The sequence below is a fragment of the Dasypus novemcinctus genome, chromosome 11 (assembly GCF_030445035.2).
Source record: "Dasypus novemcinctus isolate mDasNov1 chromosome 11, mDasNov1.1.hap2, whole genome shotgun sequence".
Taxonomy (NCBI): domain Eukaryota; kingdom Metazoa; phylum Chordata; class Mammalia; order Cingulata; family Dasypodidae; genus Dasypus; species Dasypus novemcinctus.
Window position 1 is genome coordinate 101,423,722 of NC_080683.1, and position 22,377 is coordinate 101,446,098.

Below are 22,377 nucleotides of genomic sequence, written 5' to 3' on the forward strand. Positions count from 1 at the left end.
AAGAGGCTGCACAGAGTAGCTCAAGAGGTAAGGGTGAGCCTGGATGGGAAGGCTGAAACCAGGGCAGAGGGTGGCGGCCATTTTGCTTCACCACAGGACAACACACCAGGATCAATGTAGCTGACTTTGGTGCAAAAGCATCTCTGATTGTGCCTCAGTTTGGACTTTTCATGGACTCAGAACTGTAAATTTTTACCTCAAATAAACCCCCCTTATAAAAGCCACAAATTTCTGCTACTTTCCATTGGCAATCCTTGGCAAACTAAAACATGTGTTAAATTATTATATCTAAGAAGACAAAAATCACTTCTAGAAGGACATTAAAACATAAAACATGACTGTATCCAGGCAAAAATGCAAGTGATAGTCCATAAATTATCTGTATCTAACTACTGAGGAATTATATGCTAATATGCAGGCTACATTTATAATAGAGTAATGGAGTATAAAATATCCCACTTCAGTTAGTGGGAATGAATGTCCTACCCTCCTTTTAGAAAATTTATATCATCATTTATGTAGGACACTTTAAACGCATTTGAATACTGACTTCCACTGTTGTGGGATCCATCTACCTCTCAACTGGATCATGAGTCAAAATTTGAAGCCAGGGTATAGCTTTTGTTTGTTTGTTTGTTTTTGTATCATTGGAAACATTTGGGAAAGGTGCTCAAAGAATTAGGATTTGTTCCAAGACAGATGGCTCCTGGGTCTGTATAAAGTTCATTCTGGGGACAAACCCATTCAGAGAAATCTTGAGCTCCATATAAATTCAATCTGAGATACTGCTTCTTCCTTTAGGTAATCCCACCTGAGTGAATTAGAGCTATGGGGGTCAATTAGGGCCAATACCCAGGACTATGATGGGTATCTGTTTACTCTGTGTGTAAATTTTCAAAAGCACGTATGTATGCATCCCCTCATTTGGTCTTCACATCAGTCTTATAAGAAATGCAACCCAGAGAAGAAACCAAACCCTAGAGAAACTAAATGATTTGCACATGCTCACACAGAATAAGTAGCAGAATTGGGTCTAAAATTCAGGAAGAAATGATTTGAAAGCGAATATATTTAAATGTATTATTTTAATTTACTATGGTAGCTTTTTTTAAACTCTATTTTTCAAATGTTATTAATATCCTGTTGCTTTTTGTATTAGTTCCCTAGCTGCTAAACAAATGCCATATAATGGGTGGGTCTAACAACAGGAATTTATTGTCTCATGGTAAAAAGCCAGAGGGCTTACTTTCTCCCAGGATCAGTTCCTCCGGCTGCCAGGCAACCATTGTAGTTCCTTGGCTTTTTTATCACATGACAATGCACATGGCAGCATCATCTGATGCCAACCATACTGGATTAAGGTCCTCTTTCATTTAGTTAACTAATAATATCTTCAAAAGATGTTTTTACAAATGGGTTCACACCCACAAGGACTGCAGGTTGGGACCTGAACATGTGTTTTGGGGGCACATATCCAACACTTTCTATGAAAAAAGTCAATTTGTGACAAAATTAATTCTACTTCACAATATTTGTTATGTAGTTTTAACTAAAATGCTAATATTACTAAGAACAACAATAATAATAAAATAAAATAAAAATGCATTAGTATTTTTATGGAATCTATACTTATAATGCCTTTATAATTAATATATTTTGCTATGTGATAATGGTAATAAAAATGAAAACCAATATGAATTAAAGAATATTTAACTTGCCTGAAAGTGTACAAAGCCAGGGATCATAATTTCAGCAATTCTGCTTTTAACTTAGAAATTCTGACATGTTTGCTGTTAGTTCTTTATGTTGCAAATAAGAATTTCCTACAAAAACTTCATAATTTTAAATCTCACCCACATATACATTTTAATTCTGTTAATCACTTGAATTTTCCCATTTTGCTCAGAGTTTGTACAATAAGGGAAAGAAGAGAAATGGTGTCTTATTTTGCTCGACTCTGAGACAAATATCACATGATGGGCTGACTTAAAAATCAGGAATTTAATGGTTCATGGTTTTGAGGCCAGAAGAATTCCAAAATCAAGGCATCAGTAAGGTAATGCTCTCTCCCCAAAGGCTGTGGCCATCTGGGGCTAGTAGACAGCAATCCTTGGATTTCTTATCTTTCCTCTAATGTGGCAATGCACATGTCAATGTCTGATCCTTTCTCTTCTGGGTCCGTTTAACTTCCAGCTTCCTCTCCTCTATGTCGTTTTCTCTTCATAAAGTTTTCAGTAATGGGATTAAGGTCTATGCTCATTTGGTTGGGCCACAGCTTGATGAAAAATAACATCCTCAAAAGACCCTATTTACAATGGGTCCACACCCACAGAAATGGATTACAATTAAAAAGATGTTTGTTTTCCTAAACTACATAATTAAACCTACCACAAATGGTATTGGCCTTTTAGATACTAAAAAAGAGTGGTTTGCTTTGTTGGTTGGTTTGTTTTCACGTAATTTTCTCCAAATTACATGTTAGACTGGAGGACCTTGATGAGGGTGGAGGATGGGGGAACTTTAAAGGAAAGCAAAATAAAACAATGCAAAATAACAAATCATAAATCGCTGTGCCTCTTCTCAGGGTCCTAATAGGAGCCCTGGCAAATGAGTGGTCCTGAAGTCCAAGCTTCCTCAGTTTATGGTTAACCCCCATCTTCTGAAGGTCATTTGTCACTAAGGCCTTGACAAATGCCAGAGAGAAGGCTGTCAATGTTAATATTTTGAAAACCATTATCTGTTATAAATCCTGCAGAGAAGAAAGAGTGAAACTTAAATCACTTCAAAGATTGGCAAAATAGTTTGCAGGAACATCTCTTTTATAAAACAATCTGACAGCAGCAACATGCAGATATGTACTTTTAGGTATAGGTGTGCATGCACCTACACACATTTCACCTTTCCCAAGCTTGTATTCTTTGATACTTTCGGTTTTCAACTTTATGATGACAAGGGAGAAGAGTTTCATTATGGGGCTGACCTATTCCCTCATAACTGACAACAGCTTTGCTTGTTGCGCTGAGTCTCTTGAAGAGGGGTTGCTTTTTTAAACCGTCAAATGGAAAGCCATGTGATCCATCCATCAAGCTGGATTCTATTCCCAGAAACTAATCACAACCAGGGTTTCAGGGTCCATCTCTTCCCAGAATGGTTTTATAACTTTTGGCCACCTAATTCAGTACATCCAACAACAAGTTATTCAACAAAAATTCAAAAGATTATATTCAGTTTATGCAGGTGGATGATTCATCAGTCTACTGAGTAGACATGATTCTCAGTTATCAGGCTCCTGTTTTTCACATTCCAATAAGCCTGCAAGGGCCAGTATATCAGTGTTTCTGTTCTATGTCTGCCTTCTTTCTGTAGTATATAATTTATTTATATATACATTTATATATTTTTTCCTTTGGGAATGTACTAACATTGAGTGCACATAGATTAATTTTTTGAGATCATAAGTTTCATGATGGCTCTGTTCTTTCTTGGAACATACTTACAATAAGTAAATGAACATACTTACAATAACCTTCATCTGCACTACAAACATGGTTATCAATTTTTATACTTCAAAAACTTCAGTTTCTACTATAGCATTATTGCCAATTGTATTTAAGTTCTATCTCCACATTAAGTACTAGCAAGTATTAATTTTTTCTATGCAGTAATTAAATTCTATGCCTTCTGTGTTATAAAAAGTGCCTATAAAAGATCTATGGAGAATCATAAGCCACATATGACATTTATTCCTGTTTTGGCACACTATTGCCATTTTAGTGAGCATGTATTGTGTATACAGTACTTAACTCTTGTCTTGTATATTGTGCATTTTCAGCTAGTTTCCTTAGGAGGATAATTTTTACAAGACTGAAAACTTAGGTTACTATTCACTCAACAATAAACCTTTATTCCAGAAGAATAAATTCTAATGCTGCCTTGCCCAATGTGGCTGGAATGTTAAAACAAAAAGTGCACATCCCTAGGCTCAGATTTGAAGCAAGTTTACAAATATATCTTCAATTTCCTCCTCTTGAATTATTCTAATATGAGACTGAAGTAACACTAAATCCTGCCATAAATCATTCTTCCATCCACTGCACTGCCCTCAAAAGCCTCAGCCAAAATAGAAGGGTCTGAGGGTGAGAGCGTGTGTGTGTTGGAGGGGGGCTTTTTTTGGGGGGGAGGCTTCTTTTTTTTTTAAGATTTATTTATTTATTCCTCCCCCGCACCCCCTCCCCCCACCCCCTTCCCCCACCCCGCGCCTGCCCCGGCCCCAGTTGTCTGCTCTCTGTGTCTATTTGCTGCATGTTCTTCTTTGTCCACTTCTGTTGTTGTCAGCGACATGGGAATCTGTGTTTCTTTTCGTTGCGTCATCTTGCTGTGTCAGCTCTCCATGTGTGCGGCACCATTCCTGGGCAGGCTGCACTTTCTTTCATGCTGGGCGGCTCTCCTTATGGGGCGTACTCCTTGCGTGTGGGGCTCCCCTACATGGGGGACACCCCTGCATGGCAGGGCACTCCTTGCGCACATCAGCACTGCGCATGGGCCAGGTCCACACGGGTCAAGGAGACCCGGGGTTTGAACCGCAGACCTCCCATGTGGTAGACGGACGCCCTAACCACTGGGCCAAGTCCGTTTCTGGCGGGGGGGTCTTATAAGAGCAATTACTAAGAACAATAATCCCTTGAACTGGTAGTCATTTCAGGAATTCACTTTAAACTCAATATTCAAATATTTATTTAAAAAAACACTAATAATATTGGCCCTGCCTCAATACTGCCCATATTTGTTATATTCCCTATCAGAATTTCCCAAAAGAAGAATCAATTTTATTGAACAACCAGATAAAAAAAAAAACTCCTAAAATATGGTATCATAGATGTTAACCATTCTAACATACATTGTTTATAGACAAACAAGGTTGCACCAAGTAGCATTTAGCCAACCCATTTCACCAATATTTCTTAGTATGATTCTACATGCAGCTGAATTAAATACAACAAGAAAATTATGACAGAAACATTTTGGACAGATGCAGTTCATACAGTCATATATCATGCCACATGCTAAAGAGTCTGCTGTAAGGGCCTTCTGTTCAGAAACAAATGTACCATCACCTAAATGGATCACCTTTACTGCTCAATATTGTGCTGGACGGTTTAAATTTTGTGAATCCCAAAAAATGACTGTTCTTGAACTAATCCATTACTGTGGGTATGGGGCCCTTTGATTGCATTAAATTCTATTAAGGGGTCCTTGATTATATCACTTGATTAGATCACTTTCAGGCTTCTGATTGGGCTTGTGACCCAGGTTAGGTCACTGCCCATTCACAGAGTCTTATATAAACTGAGAACACACAGAGAGGAAGACACACAGAAAAAAGGAAGCTGCTATTTTTGATCCTGTCAAGTGAAAGAGGACTCGAGGATCTCTTGCAACCAAAGCTGAAGCATGAAGTCACCAAGAGGCAGGGCCCATGGAGCAGCTCAAGACTGAGAGAGGAACCAGAGAAGGAGACAAGCCATATGCCTGATCACCCACAGCTGAGCTCCAGGAGAAAGCAGAGAGACACTGGCAGACCCATCATTTTGCTCACCATGGGGGTAGGACTCCAGGATCTGCTAGCAGCCGACCATAAGTGAGAGAGAACCTCTGATGATGCCTTAACCTGAACATTTTTGCAGCCTCGGAACTGTAAGATCTTACCCTAATAATTTTCCCAATATAAAAGCAAACCCATTTCTGGTACTTTGTGTTGGTAGCCCATTGTGTGATCTAACTAAGAGAGAAGTTAAAGTAAAAAAAAAGAAATAATAAAAGCCTTTTTGTTTAAGTGTGTTCTGGGACGTCTTCATAGATGCCAAAGACAGAACACTTGCATCCTTCTCTTACACTTGCATGAAATTACTCTTCATGGTTTGAGACTATAGACACATAACTCAATATATTCCATCTTGTTGACTTAAGCATATTGGTGTAGAATAGCTTTCTCAAAGGATGCAATTTGACATCATGGTTAAAAAATAACTTCATAGGTAACTTTTTCCCCATACTGATGACTTAAAGAGTAAATATTTTTCTGAAAGTCTTTTAAAGAAACCACTTTTTGTAATATGCTCCAAGCCATGAGGAAGTGATAAAATGGATTTTTCTTCGGTGGGACATTAAAAAAAGAAAAGGGTAATAGGTTTTAGCCACATCTGTAACCCGATTTATGCAGTCTTGATACTTACTGATGAACTAATATTAATTTAAAAGCATTCCAATTGACAGCAATAAATTGCTTGGTATAACTGAAAACACTGAAAAACTAGTATACCCTATATATCTATCTATCATCTATTTATCTGTTTATCTATCCACTTACCTATCTATCTATGGCATATCTCTAGAAATAAAAGAAAAACTCATTGACCAAAACTTGAGGCCAACATGCTAATTCTTGGGTTCCTCTGTAAATCTGGCATTACTCCAGTCATATTTTCTACATTTATTAAATGAAAACTTGATACTTTTATCTTAATAAAACAACATGTTTCTGTAATAACCCAGCAGATGGTGCTATTTTGCAATAAACAGTTTGACTCTTGTCAATAAAGTGCTATTCACTGGAGGAAAAAAGAAATAGCATTTTAAAAGTGTTTTATTGCTAACCTTGTGCTGCAATTTTTATAGTCCCTTGCTTAGGCTCAGGAACTTTCCCTGGTTCTTAAAAAGAAAAATAAATAAATTACCATTATGTACTGTTTCACCAAGAAAAATATTACAAAGAGAAGGAAAATAACACAAATAATGTCTTTGGCTTTCAGAAATTTTAAGAAACAACCATTTATGAAGGGAATTACTGAGAATTAGTTTTACTATGAAAAAAAAGGACCGAACCAAATACATGCATGAAATAAAGATTCCAAAAACTATTTTGGCTCCATGTTAACTGACCATGGAATAATATTTAGCATCTGTTTTACACACAAATTTGAAAATCTCAGAATCATTTAAAATCATTTCTGTAGTATCAGCCTTCTGAGATGGATGACATATTCAGGCACAAAGAAAGTAGCTCAGTGAAGGTCACGGAGTGACTCCTGTGAGAATAAAGCCCTGTCCGACTAATTTCAAGCTCCTGCCTTTGACTCTAACATGCCCTTCCCTAGACCACCTGCATGGTGGCCACACGGTTAGAGAGATGAACAAACTTCAGTTTGAATCCTTCTTGTCATAGGTGTGGCGTTTTTTTCTCTCTCTTCAGAATTTTCTCTTTAAAGAAATAGGTTTAAAAGGAAAAAATTTATGTGATTAACATTTAAATGTATTATCTAATTAGTTAGCTTGAACAATAATGGGGACATAAATATTTCAAAATAGCAGTAGCTCATTTTACATTTCACTAAGCATACTTATGATGGTCTTGAATACATTTTAAATAATTGAATTTATCATTTAACAACATGGGGAAGGAGGATTTGATCATTTGCTTTAGAAATTCAATTTTATTCACTCATTCATCAAATATTTATTCAGTCCCTATACAGTGTAGGTGCTAATCTAGGCAAAAATACAGTAGCTGATAAACATATATATTAATTTTTAAATTTAATTTCCATCAAAAGTTGATTACAGTTTGCTTAATATTGAAGTTTTAGTTAGAGTTAGAAAATATCAAGGTTATATCTGACTACTTTGGCAAAGAATTGTAAGAAACATTTCAATGGTTTTTGGCCACACAAAAGAGGTTCAATTTCAGGCTTTACCTCTAATCAGTAAGATTATTAATCATTTGTATGATAACCATAATTATCAGAATGGTAATTTATCATTTTGCCATTATACAAAGGAAAGGTTGTCTTACTCATACAAGAAGTCCATTATTACTACATTGATTTCTTCAGGAAAAATACTTTTTTGTCTAAATTAAATTCAGAATCCATTCTACATATGAACTTTTTGTAATTAAATTTATGTTTTTCTGGAGGAAAAGTCCATGGCAAGTAGCATGCTAGTACTACATGTACAGCTTCTGGAATTGATGGCCCCAATTAATCACACAGATATTGAATTCTCAACTAATATATTTCTAAACTATCACACTAAACTTACACCAATATAACTGGTTTTAAGTGGGCACTTAATAAATAATTGGTGAATGAATAAATGATGAAAGATGAGAGAAATCCTTCCCAAGAGTCACCAAAAGAACCCCAGACTTCTCAAGTGTTTTACTCCTTAGAGATTCTAATGCTTCCAAGAATAACAGTTTCTTACAATAATAGTTTTTTAAATTATAAAATTCTAGTCAGTGAAGTACGCTGAAACTTTTACAGATAATTTTCTTCCTCTCTTCACCTTTTTATGTCCTCTTACATCACTGATGCTAAATAATCCCACCTTCTTAGGATGCTATTGGACCACTTGTACACACAGTTGTGAATTATGGAGAACTTTCCTTCAGGTCGTTGAGTTGTCCACTGACCATTCGGCTTCCCTCCCTCCCCTTTTCTCCCTTTGTGGTTAATGTTCAGACCATGGACATGACTACTCAGCATGAGTGTCCCTCTCTTAGGCTGGACATCACTCAACAGAGTCATATCTTCAGTTTCCTTAACCTGCCACCTGTTAGGCTATGTGTACCTTAAGCGGGCCCATTTTAGGGATCATACCCTATGGGCTCTTCATTCTGCTCTACCTTAAGTACCTCCACATCTAATCCCCCCCAAACTCTCCCCTAAATATCTCAGAATGAATGTGCACAGATGCACTGAAGTTGCCGTTGCAGAAAAAGGGGTCATTTAGCAGACAATGTCCTGCCCCTAAAGAAATTATTTTAATGGAAATGAATCTGAGTCATTGCAAGATGTTGTTTGTCCCTCATGATTCCATCTATCCCATCTCTGATCTCAGGCTTTTAAGTCAATTTACATTAATTCACAAACTATATATCTCAGTGGAAATTATCATTTTAAAACCAAATGTCTTTTCAATAAACCTGCCAATCTGCATCCACCCAACAATAATACTGAGCTCAAAACTGCCAAGGATGTAATCAGACATGATCAGAGCTGACATCTGCTTGTGTACAGCGTTTCAGTTTTCAAAACTGCATGACTTTAGGGGGGATTTAACTCTGAGACCACAAATGTACAATATTAAGAAGGCCACACTGAAAATTAAAAACAAAAACACAGCAAATTCAGAACTGACATGTTTCTCATTATAAATAATTCACAGTCTCCTTTATAGTTTTTGCCAAATGCAAAAGAAGTTAGCTTTGTATTAGGGAAAATTTAAAACATATACAAATATTAAAAAAATAGCAGAATGAATCTCATGTTCCCATCAACTATTTCAACACTTATTAACAAATAGTCTTGTTTTGTCAGCACTCCTCATTAACCCCACATCACAAATCAAAAATTTTAATAAAAATATTAATTAAGTCAAGTGTTTTTTATCTTTTTCCTAGCTTTATGAAATAATTTTATAGTTACATTTTTTATATAAAATATAATGATTTCAATGAAGACACATGACAATAAGAAAATTCAACTAAGGATTATAATAAATCTAAAATTAATAATAATGCTCAGGAATACAAAATCAGAAACAGGTTAGACCTAGATTAAAATGGCATCATAATACACTTGAGGGTGTTTTAACAAGAAATTATCAGAGAAGTCAGTATTCCTAGGGTCCTGAACCAATTGTATTTATATAACAAACTGTCTTTAGTCAGTTGAAACATAAACCAATGTTTCAGACTCTCCTAATTCCATAGGCATGGAACAGTATGATTTATAAAATGGAGAAAATTTTGTGATTCTGCAAATATCTTATTAATATTTCTACTTTCAGTTTAAATATTATTTTAATATGTGGTTGATTGAATTATTTACCCCATGAAAATACATGACCTTCCTCTTAATCCAATATTACAGGTGTGAATCCACATAAATAGGATTTTTTGAATATGTTACATTTAGTTAAGGTATGATCCAAGTGAATGAATTTGGACCTTAATCCTATCACTTGGGGCTTTATGCAAACAAAGTCATGTGGAGGAGAAGGACCTGGAAGTCAATGGAAGCCAGAAGAAAAAGAAAATACTGCCATGTGCATTGTAATGTGACAGAAAAGCTAAGGACCAAGGATAACCAGCAGCCAGCCCCAGAATACACGGTCTTTGGGGAGGAAGCATCGCCTTGGTGACACAAAGGTTTGGACTTCTAGCCTCAAAACCATGAGCCAATATATTTCCATTGCTTAAACCCACCTGTATTGTGGTATTTGTCATGACATCTAGGAAACTAAGATAAATATTTTTAACATTTACTCTATAGGACTCTGTCTATACTCTGACTTCATTTACTGTGAAGTATAAATCCATTGTATTTTCAAATGTAGGTCTCACATAACTTGAGCTGCTATACTTTGAGTCCCCAGTATCCATCTTTAAGTGATGGACAGCAGAAAAAAAATGACAGTATTTTTGAGGACCCTGTTTACATCTTAAATATTTTCTAAGCAATCTCCACTGAGGCTGGCAGTGCAGGGGATGGGTGAATGCATTTATATTTTCATTTTTTTTAGAGTAAAGTTAAGAGATTATTTGAACTTTTAAAAGCTATGAGCAACTCCTGAATAACACATAAGCACCTTCACTTCAGCAAATAACAGCAAAATAAATAAGATGCTCCCCAGTTGAACTAATGCAGCTGCTCATTAAGGCAATGAACAATTGACTAGGGCAGGACAATGAGTACCAACAGCTGGTAAAGTAGGTACCAGGTCCTGATGACCCAGTCTTCATCTTGGTCATTTCTCAATACCTAGTCCACCAGACTCCACAGTACAGATTTGTATTTAAATGTGTGATTATATTTTAATTACTTGCTTATATGGCTGTCCCTTCCTGTTAGCCTATAAATTACCAAAGAACGTTTTTATTCAACTCCAGAACTCTAGTATTTAGCAAAATGCTGGGAAAATTGTCTTTTATAAAGATGTAAGGAATGCATTGTGCGAAGAAAAATATCAAATTATAGAAGTGAAAAAAATCCATTTGACCAGTTTGAGATAAGACATTAAATTTAGAAATCTCTTTATTTTTAAGATCATACAAAAATTTGAGGTCTCTTTTTCTCTTTGATCATTGATAATGTATTATGCAGAAAGAATTTTAATTATCAGAAATTGATTTTCAGTGGAATATACCATCTCCCAAATTGCATATAGGAACTTCGGAGATTTTCGGTACTGCAGACAATATCTAATTCATTTGCATGAATTAGAAAATATAGGAATTCCATTTAAAGGCATGCCAGAAACGTAACATTTCTTTGAGAATCAAATTTTGAATCTAAAATCCTTTATTACTTTTCCAGAAAAGAAGCAGTAACATTTTGATAGGCCTACTCTAACTCTTTCTGCATAGTACAATATATTGAGACTATTCTTAGGTGAGAAAAATACCTTATAGAAAAATTGAATGACTTTTCAAAAAATCAGGAAATAAATTTGTATTTATTGGTTCAGACAATAAATCTGAGCAGAAATACAAAAGCTTGATTCTTCAGAATGCATACATTCTTTTTGAATAAGAGACAAGAAGCTAATGTGAGATTATGCTGCAATCCAATGGGTTTCTAAATCAATCTGTAAATTAATGCTTTCTATGTATTAAACACAATTATTATTTTCAGATATAGATATTCCCAAAATAGAGAAAAGATAACATTTAAGCTCAAAATTGCTATATGTTTAAAAGTTCTTAGGCTAAGACTCAAGTACTTACAGCTCCAGGAAAGCATATTTCAGGGAGGCCTTCCTTTATTTCAAGATGATAATTACCCTATTGAGATGAAATTAATCATAAAGTAGCCTCTGGCCATTCTGTGTGACCAAGGGGACTGAAGCCTGAATGGTGGGCCTATTTGCTGCCAGTTATGCAAATTGCAAAAGGTGTACAATGCAGAAATATGAATAATTTATCAAAATAATCTGTTATTGCTAGAGGTTAAAAATCTTAAAAAGATGGCAGCATCATTTACAACAGGGAGCATACTTTTGCTAGACTTTTTCTTTGAGAAAATCTCCATCTCATCACACAATTCATATTGCTTTAGAATCCAAGTATGCTTTATTTTAATATCTTAGCATTCTAGAGTTTAATTCAGATAAAAAATATTATTCATAATCTGCTAAAGTATTTCCTTTTTTCCCTTAATCATAAGAAAAAAGAATATCTTTTCATTAATATCATTCAATTCCTTAATTGGAAAAAATAAAGACTTTACTCTTTTAGCTAAAAGTAAGTAAAATTCTACCCATAATTTCCATAGATGTAATCAGCCTTTTCTTCTAATAGTTTGAAATAATTACACATAGGAAAACAGAAAAGAATTGGGAAACATCAATCAGAATATTCATAATCGGAATAATGCACATTTCTCCCTCAAAGCCTCATCTAACACTCTGGGACAGAATGTGTTAGAAAGACAGGTTTCTCAAGCACTTAACAATTTAGTATTTAGAGTCAAAGAAAAAGGTTTCAATTTCTTTAAATCATTAAAAGTAGGAAGTTTAAAAATAAAATGTAAAGAAGAAGATGCAAATCATTTTGCCTTTCACTTCTCAAAATATATGATATATTAAAGAAATGGATATTTCATTTGGACTAAGAAAAATCATCCTTCCAGTTAATAAGACAATAGAAGATAATACCATGAAATAATGAAGTCCCATCCCTGGATAGGCCACACAGAGAAATATCTGTCTTACCGGGTTCATAGATGTATCTGTTTAAAGCTAAGCACCAGCACCAGCACCAGCTGGTCACTCAGGGTCCCTTTTTATTTTTATTAGCAACTTTTCCAAATTAATGACTCTGAATAGAGAGAAAACTATTTAAAGAATTTACCTATAGTATATTTTGATGACAAATTTCTTGATTTTTTAAAAATTATTGAGGCTTACCTTGATAGTTCTCCTTACCATGAAATAATTTTTTCCTTTACTATATTTTAAAAGTGAGCATTCCTACAAGCAGGCTTAACTGATTCTTTTGGGAGGAGCATATATGTCCTAGTTTGCCCGAAACCGGCGGGGGCGAGTCCAGGGGCCTGTGGGAAGAAGCAGGGGTAGGGGCAGGAGTGGAGAGAAGAATGGAGGCAAGACAGGGCTCTGATCAAGCCTCGTTTATTGGGGGTAGAACAAGGGGATTTATACTGAGGGGAGGGAACGTGTCCACAGGTGGTAGGCTGGTCTTGCGGGTGGCAGACGTCCAAGGAGGGGATTGGCTGAAAGTTCGTGCCCAGTCTGCAGAGTTTTGCGCCTTGCACATGCGTGCTGCTGTGGTTACCAGAGTTATGGCGGGAAGGGGAGAACAAGAAACAAGGAAGAAGAAGAAGAAGGGAATGGCGGGGCAGGGCTGTAGTAGTTATGAGATTCGCCATGTAGTTGGAGGCTGTAAACAGACCTCACAGCGGGTGGCTCCCCACACTAGTTCAATTAGGACTCAAGTGAAATTTAAGTCTTATTGAAATAAATGTTACATTTTGGAAAATCATCACTACCCATAGGAGGGATGTCTTTCCTTGGCTAAAGTTGATTTGGGATTTAAAACAATAATAAAAAGTCAAGGATTTATTTGAGAAAATAAGCTCTTTTTTTTTTATAAAAAACATACATATTAAAAAAGAAATCTGAGTACAAATTTAGAAGTGTTAGATAAGAACAATTTCTGCTAAACCAAGTCCTCGGGTTGAGCAGACATTATGGAATTGAAAACACTCAATTTGGGGTTAAATAAGAAAATGATTTTCCAAATAATTATTGTGGGCTCTCACTCAATATTTCTTCCATGTTTATTACATGTGTACTTACTGGAAGCAAGGCGCCACATTACCTAAATATAAAACCAGTACTGACCTCAATCCAGTTAAGGGCAATACATGAAAAATGCCAAATAAAGGGTACAGTAATCCAAGTGTTAGAGGTTGGCATTTTTAAAAGAGATGCGATATAGATAAGCTTTGAAGGAGAGATATATTGTGAAACCACGAAAGGGTAAGGGAAATTAAGTTGCAAAAGAGTGCCGGTTAAAATATTATCCTCATGGGATTATGGATGAATCTAGCTGAGGCAGAAGAGTCTTGTTTCATTTTAGTCTTTGGAGACTTTGAGGACCTTTGCCTTTTTCAGCAGCAGAGTTGCCTATACAGAATGATGTCTTGAGGAAATAACACTTCAATGATTGTCAGGAGAAAAGACAAATCCTGGTAGCAGAGAAACCAAGTAATACATCATTGCAATAATCCAGTTGTAGGGTGATAAGGATTTGGACTAGGAAAATGTTCATGGAAATGAAAAAAAAAATAGTATTAGACATTTGAATGAAGAAAATAATAAAGTAACTGAGATTTAGTTAACATGTACAGAGGAAGGAAAAGAAAGGTATTTATTCTAAAAAGACAGATTTTGGATCTGAGCTGTAAAATTACAAAAATGTAAGCAAAATTGGTTTTAATATAATTAACTTTTATATAAGACAAGTTGATTTTGAGACAATGATGGAAAACGAAACTATGAGGAAATATTTGGAGACAAGGATGGTCCTTGAAAAGACTTGGCGATTTGAAAGTAATTCAAAAGGAGGTATAAATTGAAATTATGAGAGTGAGCAATATTTTCAAGAGGCAAATAAACATAATGCCTCATGATGCCATTCCATTGAGAAAATGTATTATATAATAAGATATAAGGGCACACCAAGTATGTTGGTTTCAATAAAGTCAAGAAAAGAAATTTATTAAAAAATGTTAGTGTCTTAGTTTCCAACCCACACAATCGATTGACTTAAACAATGGGACTTTATTGGCAAATGATTTTGAGTCCAGAAGTCTAAAATCATAGGGCCAGCAAGGCAATGCTATCTCTCCAAAGTCTCTTAACATTCTGGTCATGGTCCCCTGGGATCCTTGGGTTCCCTTGGCTTGTATCCCTGTCTCAACTCACATGGCAAGGTCTGCTGCATTTTCTTCCAATTCTTTTGACTGCTGGCTTCCAGCTTCAGGCCTCTCCCCATGGCTTTCTCTCTTATAAACCCTCCAGTAATAAGATTAAGAACCATCCTGATTCATTTGGGATGAATTCATTTCACCTTAACTAAAAACAACATCTTAAAAGGGTCCTATTAACAGTGGGTTTACGTCCTAGGATTAGGATAAGGTTAAGAACGTGCCCTCCCCTCTACCCCGAGGGTACATAATTCAACCTACCACAGGTAGAATCCTCAGGATTAAATGAAGGAGACATTGACTTGATATCTAAGGTACAATGGCAACCTCTGAGGACAGGATTTTGCAACACAGATGAGAAGAGAAGCAAGCCCATTTTTATTGATTCATGGTGAATGATGATAAACAGGAAGTATGGCAGAAAGTACTCATAAAATTAATAAATTACTGGTTTCAGGGAGCAGGAACATTAAACAAAAGCATTTTTCAAAATCAGGACTCCTGTTTCGTTTGAAGGAAGTAAACGAACACCTAATGGAGAGGAAGGCATTGGAAAGTTTGAGAAGCAATTAAGGTAGTAAAATCCCAAACTAGGTGGTAGGAAATAGAAAAGACAGATTTGCCTGGAAATAGGAAAAAGGAGCCTCTTTCTCTGGAAATGGAAAGTGCCCTAACTGAAGTGTAAGGAATGTGTAGCTGTTTCCTATAAGAACAGATGAATGTGACTCACCAAATCACCATGGCCCATTCATATCTTTCCCAAACTTCAGGAGACTTTTACAGACAGTACTCTCCTAACTTCCAGTAGACCCTTTCACCCTCTATGGCAAAATACCTGGATTTTAGTTATTACTGAATAAAATGAATGTTGAATGAGTATACTCGTGATCAATAATGACCCAATATGCAGATATAAGAAAGAGGTCCAAATCAAAAATACATTCATCTTTTTGAATCTGAAATTTTACTACATAATTGAAATTTTGGGGAAAGTAAAAAAGAGAATAAAATATTGGAGACAAAAAGAAATGTAAAATGTAGGGAATAAAAGCAGAAAATGGACAAAAATGTCAGTTGAGGGGAGAAAAACGGGAAAAAATGTTTGGCCTTCAAATTATTTTTGAAATGATTCAGGCTTTGTACACAAAAAAATTGCATGTATTCTATGTATATTCTAATAGGGTTATAGGGCAATCTTACTTTTTTAAGTTAAACAGAACCATTTTGCAAATAACAAATCTCTAGCAAAGACATAAAAGCAATACTTGATTATTTTCTTCCTTCTGATATAAGAATCTCAATCTTCTCCTTGGGCCTTTGTCAACATTAAGTCAAAGCACATTAGATGGATGAAAGGACAACTAATTTTTGAAGCTATGTACTATAATAAATGGCACATATTTGAGGTTCTTCCCTCAATTTAATAAAGAATGCAATTATTAAATTCTTTAAATGTGGAGGTGGTTTTACATATTATTTATCATCTCTGGGAATGTGTGGGGAAATGTGCATTTTGTGCTTAAGATGAAATGCCCTTGAATGACTGAGTTATTCAGACAGTCTATATTTATTCTTCATTTTAGAGATGGAGAATCATCTATTTTTTGGCACCCATTTGTGCCATGGGTTTAAGAGCTCAGATGCTAAATATCAGTACACACACTCAAGAACGAGGTAGGTAAATGGGCTCCACAACGTTGTTTGCCCTGTACAGGCCTTTCACCACTTCATTCCCTCTTTTCCATCAGTGCAAGAGAGTACTGTGTGCTCCAGTCTGGAACAGTAGTCCCCAAATACTAAGGAAACAGATTTAAATTTAATCTGGTATTTAATCGGAAGCCTCGTAGCTCTCTTAATATCAGAATGACAAGCTGAGGTTACAGAGAATTGAACTTGTTTCTGGAGCCCACATTTTCACATACTGCAGCCAATATTCCACTTTCCCTGGAGAATCACACAGTGAAGCACGATTTAACAGCCGGCCTCTAATTCTGAATATTCAAAATCCACGCTTATGTGCACAAATAAGGGAATTAACATTCAATTACTGGAACAATGTGCACAGAAGCTTTTGGGAGTGAGTGAATAAAAGTTAGTGAATGAAAACAATTTCTCACATACTTTGGTAAAGGCTAGGTATTAGTCTTATTCTGACAAATGGCTCAACTGAAATCTCTCTCTGAGGCTTCCAAGGAGCTCAACCCAAGCATCCCACAGATAATCTGGAAGCCAAATTTGAAGACTGTGGAATTTTTACAAATGTGAATTAGATTATCTCCCTTTGAAAACTAAAGACTTTGGAGAATCCATATTAGTAATGTTACAATTAATTCTTCTGCAGGGTGTGAAATATTTTTTGTGAATTTTATTTATCATCAAGACGAAAAATCTAAAAAGCAAAAAGAGTTTCTATTCTGCATGATGGAACTAAAGGAGGCTAAATACAAAGATGCAGTAGAAATTACCATGACAAATCCCCAGACTAAACTCTGAAAAATCATCCTATGTCTTTCAACCCAGCTCAGAAGAAGAAAATCTTAGAAGTTAATTTGATTTCCTAAACAAACATATCTGTGATGGACCAACAGAAAAACACTCTACATCAAAGGAGGAATGCACTTTTAACAATGGTGCCATACTAACTGTGACCCTCATGTGTATCTACTCTGAAATTTCAAACACTACCTCCGGAATGCATTCATGGACTAACAAAAAGGATATCTTACCACTTGAAAAGCAAGCAGAAACTTAAAGTCTATTCTGCAGTATTTTATGCTGAAATGTTTTATAGTTCGTATTTGATTTATTATGAGAGGATATTTGACTCCCATCAATACTCAGAATTTGTCTACTCCAAAGTCTAAAGATAACTGCAGCAGTTTCTTACCCTTCATTTTTTGGAATTAGCTAGAATATCAAATACAAACCTACAAATTAAAACTTTAGTCAGAAATATTTTTAAACCAATGAAAAAGCCCAAGCAGAATAGGAGGGCCCCAAACAATGAAAACCTATGAATATTCTGAATATTAAATTCAGCAAAAAATGGATGAAACAAAGAACATGCTTACATAGCACATTAACTTCTAGAAAGGATTCTCCAATATACTTAAAGGCTTACTCTGAGATGGCCTGTCTTTGAATAGAATCTAACATTTTTATGCATCAACAGCTCCCCAAATCCTTTTGCATCAATTATTCCACTTGAATTGAATCATAACCTTATAGCATAGGCCATCAAGCCTGAGCTAAACTTTAGCTATTCTGATTCCTAATCCAGTATGTTTCCAGTATATTAAGCACAAACACCTCTTTTCAAAATTATGGCATTTTTTTCTTACAGTTTTAAACCATAAAATTTAATATGAAGTTTAAAACTTTATATTATATAATATAGTACATCTTATAGCTTTTATTTTTATATATATATATAATGAACAGCAGATATCATTTCTAATTGACTTTCTGGGAATCATTTTGAGAGCCATAAACACAAAAGGCAAATTTTCTAACTTAAATGGCTCTGGCTTGAAAACAACAGCAATGGTAATAATAACAGCTAATTTCTCCAGAGAAAATGTATAGAAAACCCCATATTGTTTGACTTAAACAAGAAGGAGATACATTATTTCACATAACAAAAAGTCCAAGACAGAAGGGTTCCAAGACTGAATTATTCCGTAGACAAGCACTATCTCTGAGGGTGCTCAGTTCTTTCCAGCTCTGCTCTACATCTTACAAAAAAATCAGCTTTTCCTTCATGGCTGCCAGATAATTGCAGCAATTCCAGGCAGTACCATCAAACATGGAAACAGTCAGAACAAGAAGTGCGACCATCTGTTCTTTGATTTTCTATTTTAATAGTGAGGAAAACTTTCCCAGAAGCGTTCCAGCAGCATGTTAGGGAAGCAACCAACAATTGTGACCATAGCTATTATTATGCACATTTTACAAATGTGGAAAATAGAGAAGAGAGGATTTCAATCCTTAATGCAAAGTCACACAGCTGGTAGGTAATGGCCTGAGTTCAGAATCTGACCCCTCCACCACTGTCTATACTTCCCACTCTTAACAAGCTAGTCACCCATCAGTAAATAATGAAGTAACTTTATGTTAGGACTCAGTATGGGTGTTACCACTGCTGGAGAGCTTTTCTGGACCTTCAAGACCTGAGACAGGTGTTTCTTTCTGTGCCTGCCTAACTACTTAGGCACTCCATATAATAGCCTTCTCTAATTGTAGTGCCTGTTTATTTTTTCCAACTTTAGCTCCTAAGGAACAAGTGCTGCTGCTTGTTGATTGTTAACGTCTATTGTAGCCAGTACATTGAGAGCATCCACTTCACTTCTGATGAAGAGTGAATGAATTGAAGGGCTCCAAAATATAAATACATCATTATATGCTCCTAATTGTTGTATGTACCTATTAAAACTGAAAAATTCAATAAAGGAAATGCATAGTTGCCTCATAATTATTGTGCCACCTTCCTTTTAATTACTTATTTCATTGGACATAGAAATAGTATTAATATCATAATATCATCATAAATTAGTGTATCCTTTTGAAAATAAGATTAATTATATATAGAATAATTATAATGATATATGAGAAACATATACATTTCAAGAAAGTTCTTTAAATGTTTGAAATATTATCCCTTACAAAAAAATTCAAATAACATGAACAAGGGTATTAAGCAAAAATAGAACAAAATCTAGTTCTACTCTTCTTTTTATTAACTGAACACATTCTAACTAATTTACTTTTACTGAGTTTGGCTGTCTTTAGATGGATTTTATTTTTAAATTGTTCCAAGATAAATAGATTATTATTAAAAGCCTACAGCATATAATGGAGATTTAGGTATTGTATCATTTATGGAAATAGCAAAAATTCCAGATTTTGTTTTAATTTATATTATGACATTGATAGTACAGTCATGCAAATCAATTTGATCTAAGGAAATCATTTCATGTAATTTACATTCAGTGTTACAAACCACTGTCTCAGTTACAAGGAACTTGCCAGGCTTCAGTACAGGAGCACAATTTCTCAGAATCTCCTGAGATCTAACGTTTAAAAAATATCTGAAATGAGAGCATAGGTTTCTCTTATGTAGTAATAAGGAAAATGTTGTCTTTTAATCCAAAAAGGATAACTAAGAAAGAAATACAAGGAGTCCACAGGAATATAATGCACACAAATATTCACAATTTGCCATATAACTTGGGACATATAATTGACCTTAAATTAAGAGCTTACAGAAACATGTAGTTTAGATTTGAGTCAGACCTAAAGGTAGTAATTTATATATTTGATGTTTGAAAGTTTTAAACTGTGGTGTCCCAATACCATTCAAGCAGGCTTTGGCTTTACTCTCAAAAAAATTATATTTCATGATGGTTTTGAATGTCAACCCCTGTGTCCTTGATTGCTCCTAAAGCTAAAATTTCTATATTCCATTATAAATAAAAAATTAAATGAAAAAGACTTATTAAAAAATTCATTTGTTGCAGTTACCTGGAAAATTGACATTGAGTTTTATAGTTGCAAGTAAATTCTCAATTATATCACACATCCTTGGTGTGCAAACCTAATATTTAAGTATTTTACATATGACAATGTAATATATTTGATGGTATTTTGAAAAAAGTACAAAGTTCTCCACATAGAGATATTGTGATACTAATGATTAAAAACAGTAATTATGTCTCAGTTCCTGGATCAAAGAATTTGTAACTTGGGGCCAAAAATCTATTACTGCTACTGCAAATATAGTAATAACTACTATTATTACTACTACTACTTTCACCACTGCTACTATTACACACCTACCTGCCCTCAGTGCACACTCTACTATTGTTTTACTTCAACACACTAAACAAAGGAAGTGGCTTTGTCAATGTTATTCTTAGGGTAATTTTAATTACTCTGGAAGCAATGTATAAGATCTTAGTTTATTGAGAAGAAGCTCAAATATACTTATATAAGGTAATAATTAATAATTTTTCCTCTTTTTTACATTCTTTGTCTCATTGGGAATTGAACTAGGCTTTTGTTTTTCCAGAGAAGAAAAATTTAGAAGAATCTTGGGGGTAAATAAAATTGTAAAGATCTTCTAACACATAATATAAATAAATTAATGAAATGATCCATTTTTTATTTTATTGAAGTATATTATTCATACATGAATATAAATAAACAGTAAGTGTATAGTAAAAGTTGCAAACTTACAAAATAAACATGTGTAACATCATTCAGGGTTTCCATGTATCACCCCTCCACCAACACCTTGTTGTGAAACATTTATTAAAAACTATGCAAGAGCATCATCAAAATATTGCTATTAACTATAGTCCATATCCTACATTTGGAGTATTTTTTCCCAACTCACCGTATTATTTTTATATATATATTTTTTATTACAGGGGTTGTGGACTTACAAACCAATCATGCTCATGTGTAGAATTCCCATACAACACCCCTTCACCAACACACCACACCATGGTGGAACATTTGTTACAGATTATATGAGATAATGTCATCAGACTGTTACTACCAACCATGGTCCATCATGGAAACAGTCAGAACAAGAAGTGCGACCATCTGTTCTTTGATTTTCTATTTTAATAGTGAGGAAAACTTTCCCAGAAGCGTTCCAACAGCATGTTAGGGAAGCAACCAACAATTGTGACCATAGCTATTATTATGCACATTTTACAAAGAAAATAGAGAAGAGAGGATTTCAATCCTTAATGCAAAGTCACACAGCTGGTAGGTAATGGCCTGAGTTCATTTGCAAAACTTTTTCCATATCGCCCCCCATTACCAACATAACACATCTTTGGCACTGATACAAGAATGTTACAGTATTGCTGTTAACCACAGTCCATAGTCACACCAACTGTATTTTTCCCATTCTTCTCCACATACCCACCATACTACAATATGACATACATCCACTCTAGCTCACAAAAGGACGCTCTTGCATATGTACCATCAACCACATTCTCATCCACCTCTGGGTTCATTGTGTTACTCAGTCTCTAGATTATTCTCTAGCTTTCTTTCAATTGGCATTTATAACCCTAGACCACCATTTTCAGCCACAATCTCATTTATATATTAATTATATATTCATATATTAATAAACCAGCTGCTACTCACTATAGTGTGTTACCATCAACTCTATCAATTTCTACATTTTTACAGTGAAGTTAATTAAAACTTTTACATATATTAAGAATGAGTAGTTCTTTTCAACCCTCCTCTTATCTCCTAATAATATAGACTCTAGGTTTTAACTCAATGTGTTTATTCTTCATATTTAGTTCGTATTAATGAGACCATGCAATATTTGTCCTTT

At 34.9% G+C, this 22,377-nt stretch overlaps 1 protein-coding gene across 22 annotated transcripts in view; it reads right to left on the reverse strand.

Annotated features, from left to right (window-relative positions):
* TRDN (triadin) overlaps positions 1 to 22,377 on the reverse strand; it is a 462,763-nt gene that overhangs the window by 193,017 nt on the left and 247,369 nt on the right. For 17 of the 22 annotated variants that reach the window (XM_058307371.2, XM_058307361.2, XM_058307369.2 and 14 more), the window contains one exon: positions 6,655 to 6,708. The exons of the other annotated variants lie outside the window; for them this stretch is intronic. In XM_058307371.2, the coding sequence (XP_058163354.1) occupies positions 6,655 to 6,708 (54 nt within the window). The remainder of the gene's footprint in view (positions 1 to 6,654; positions 6,709 to 22,377) is intronic. 22 annotated transcript variants of the gene reach the window in all.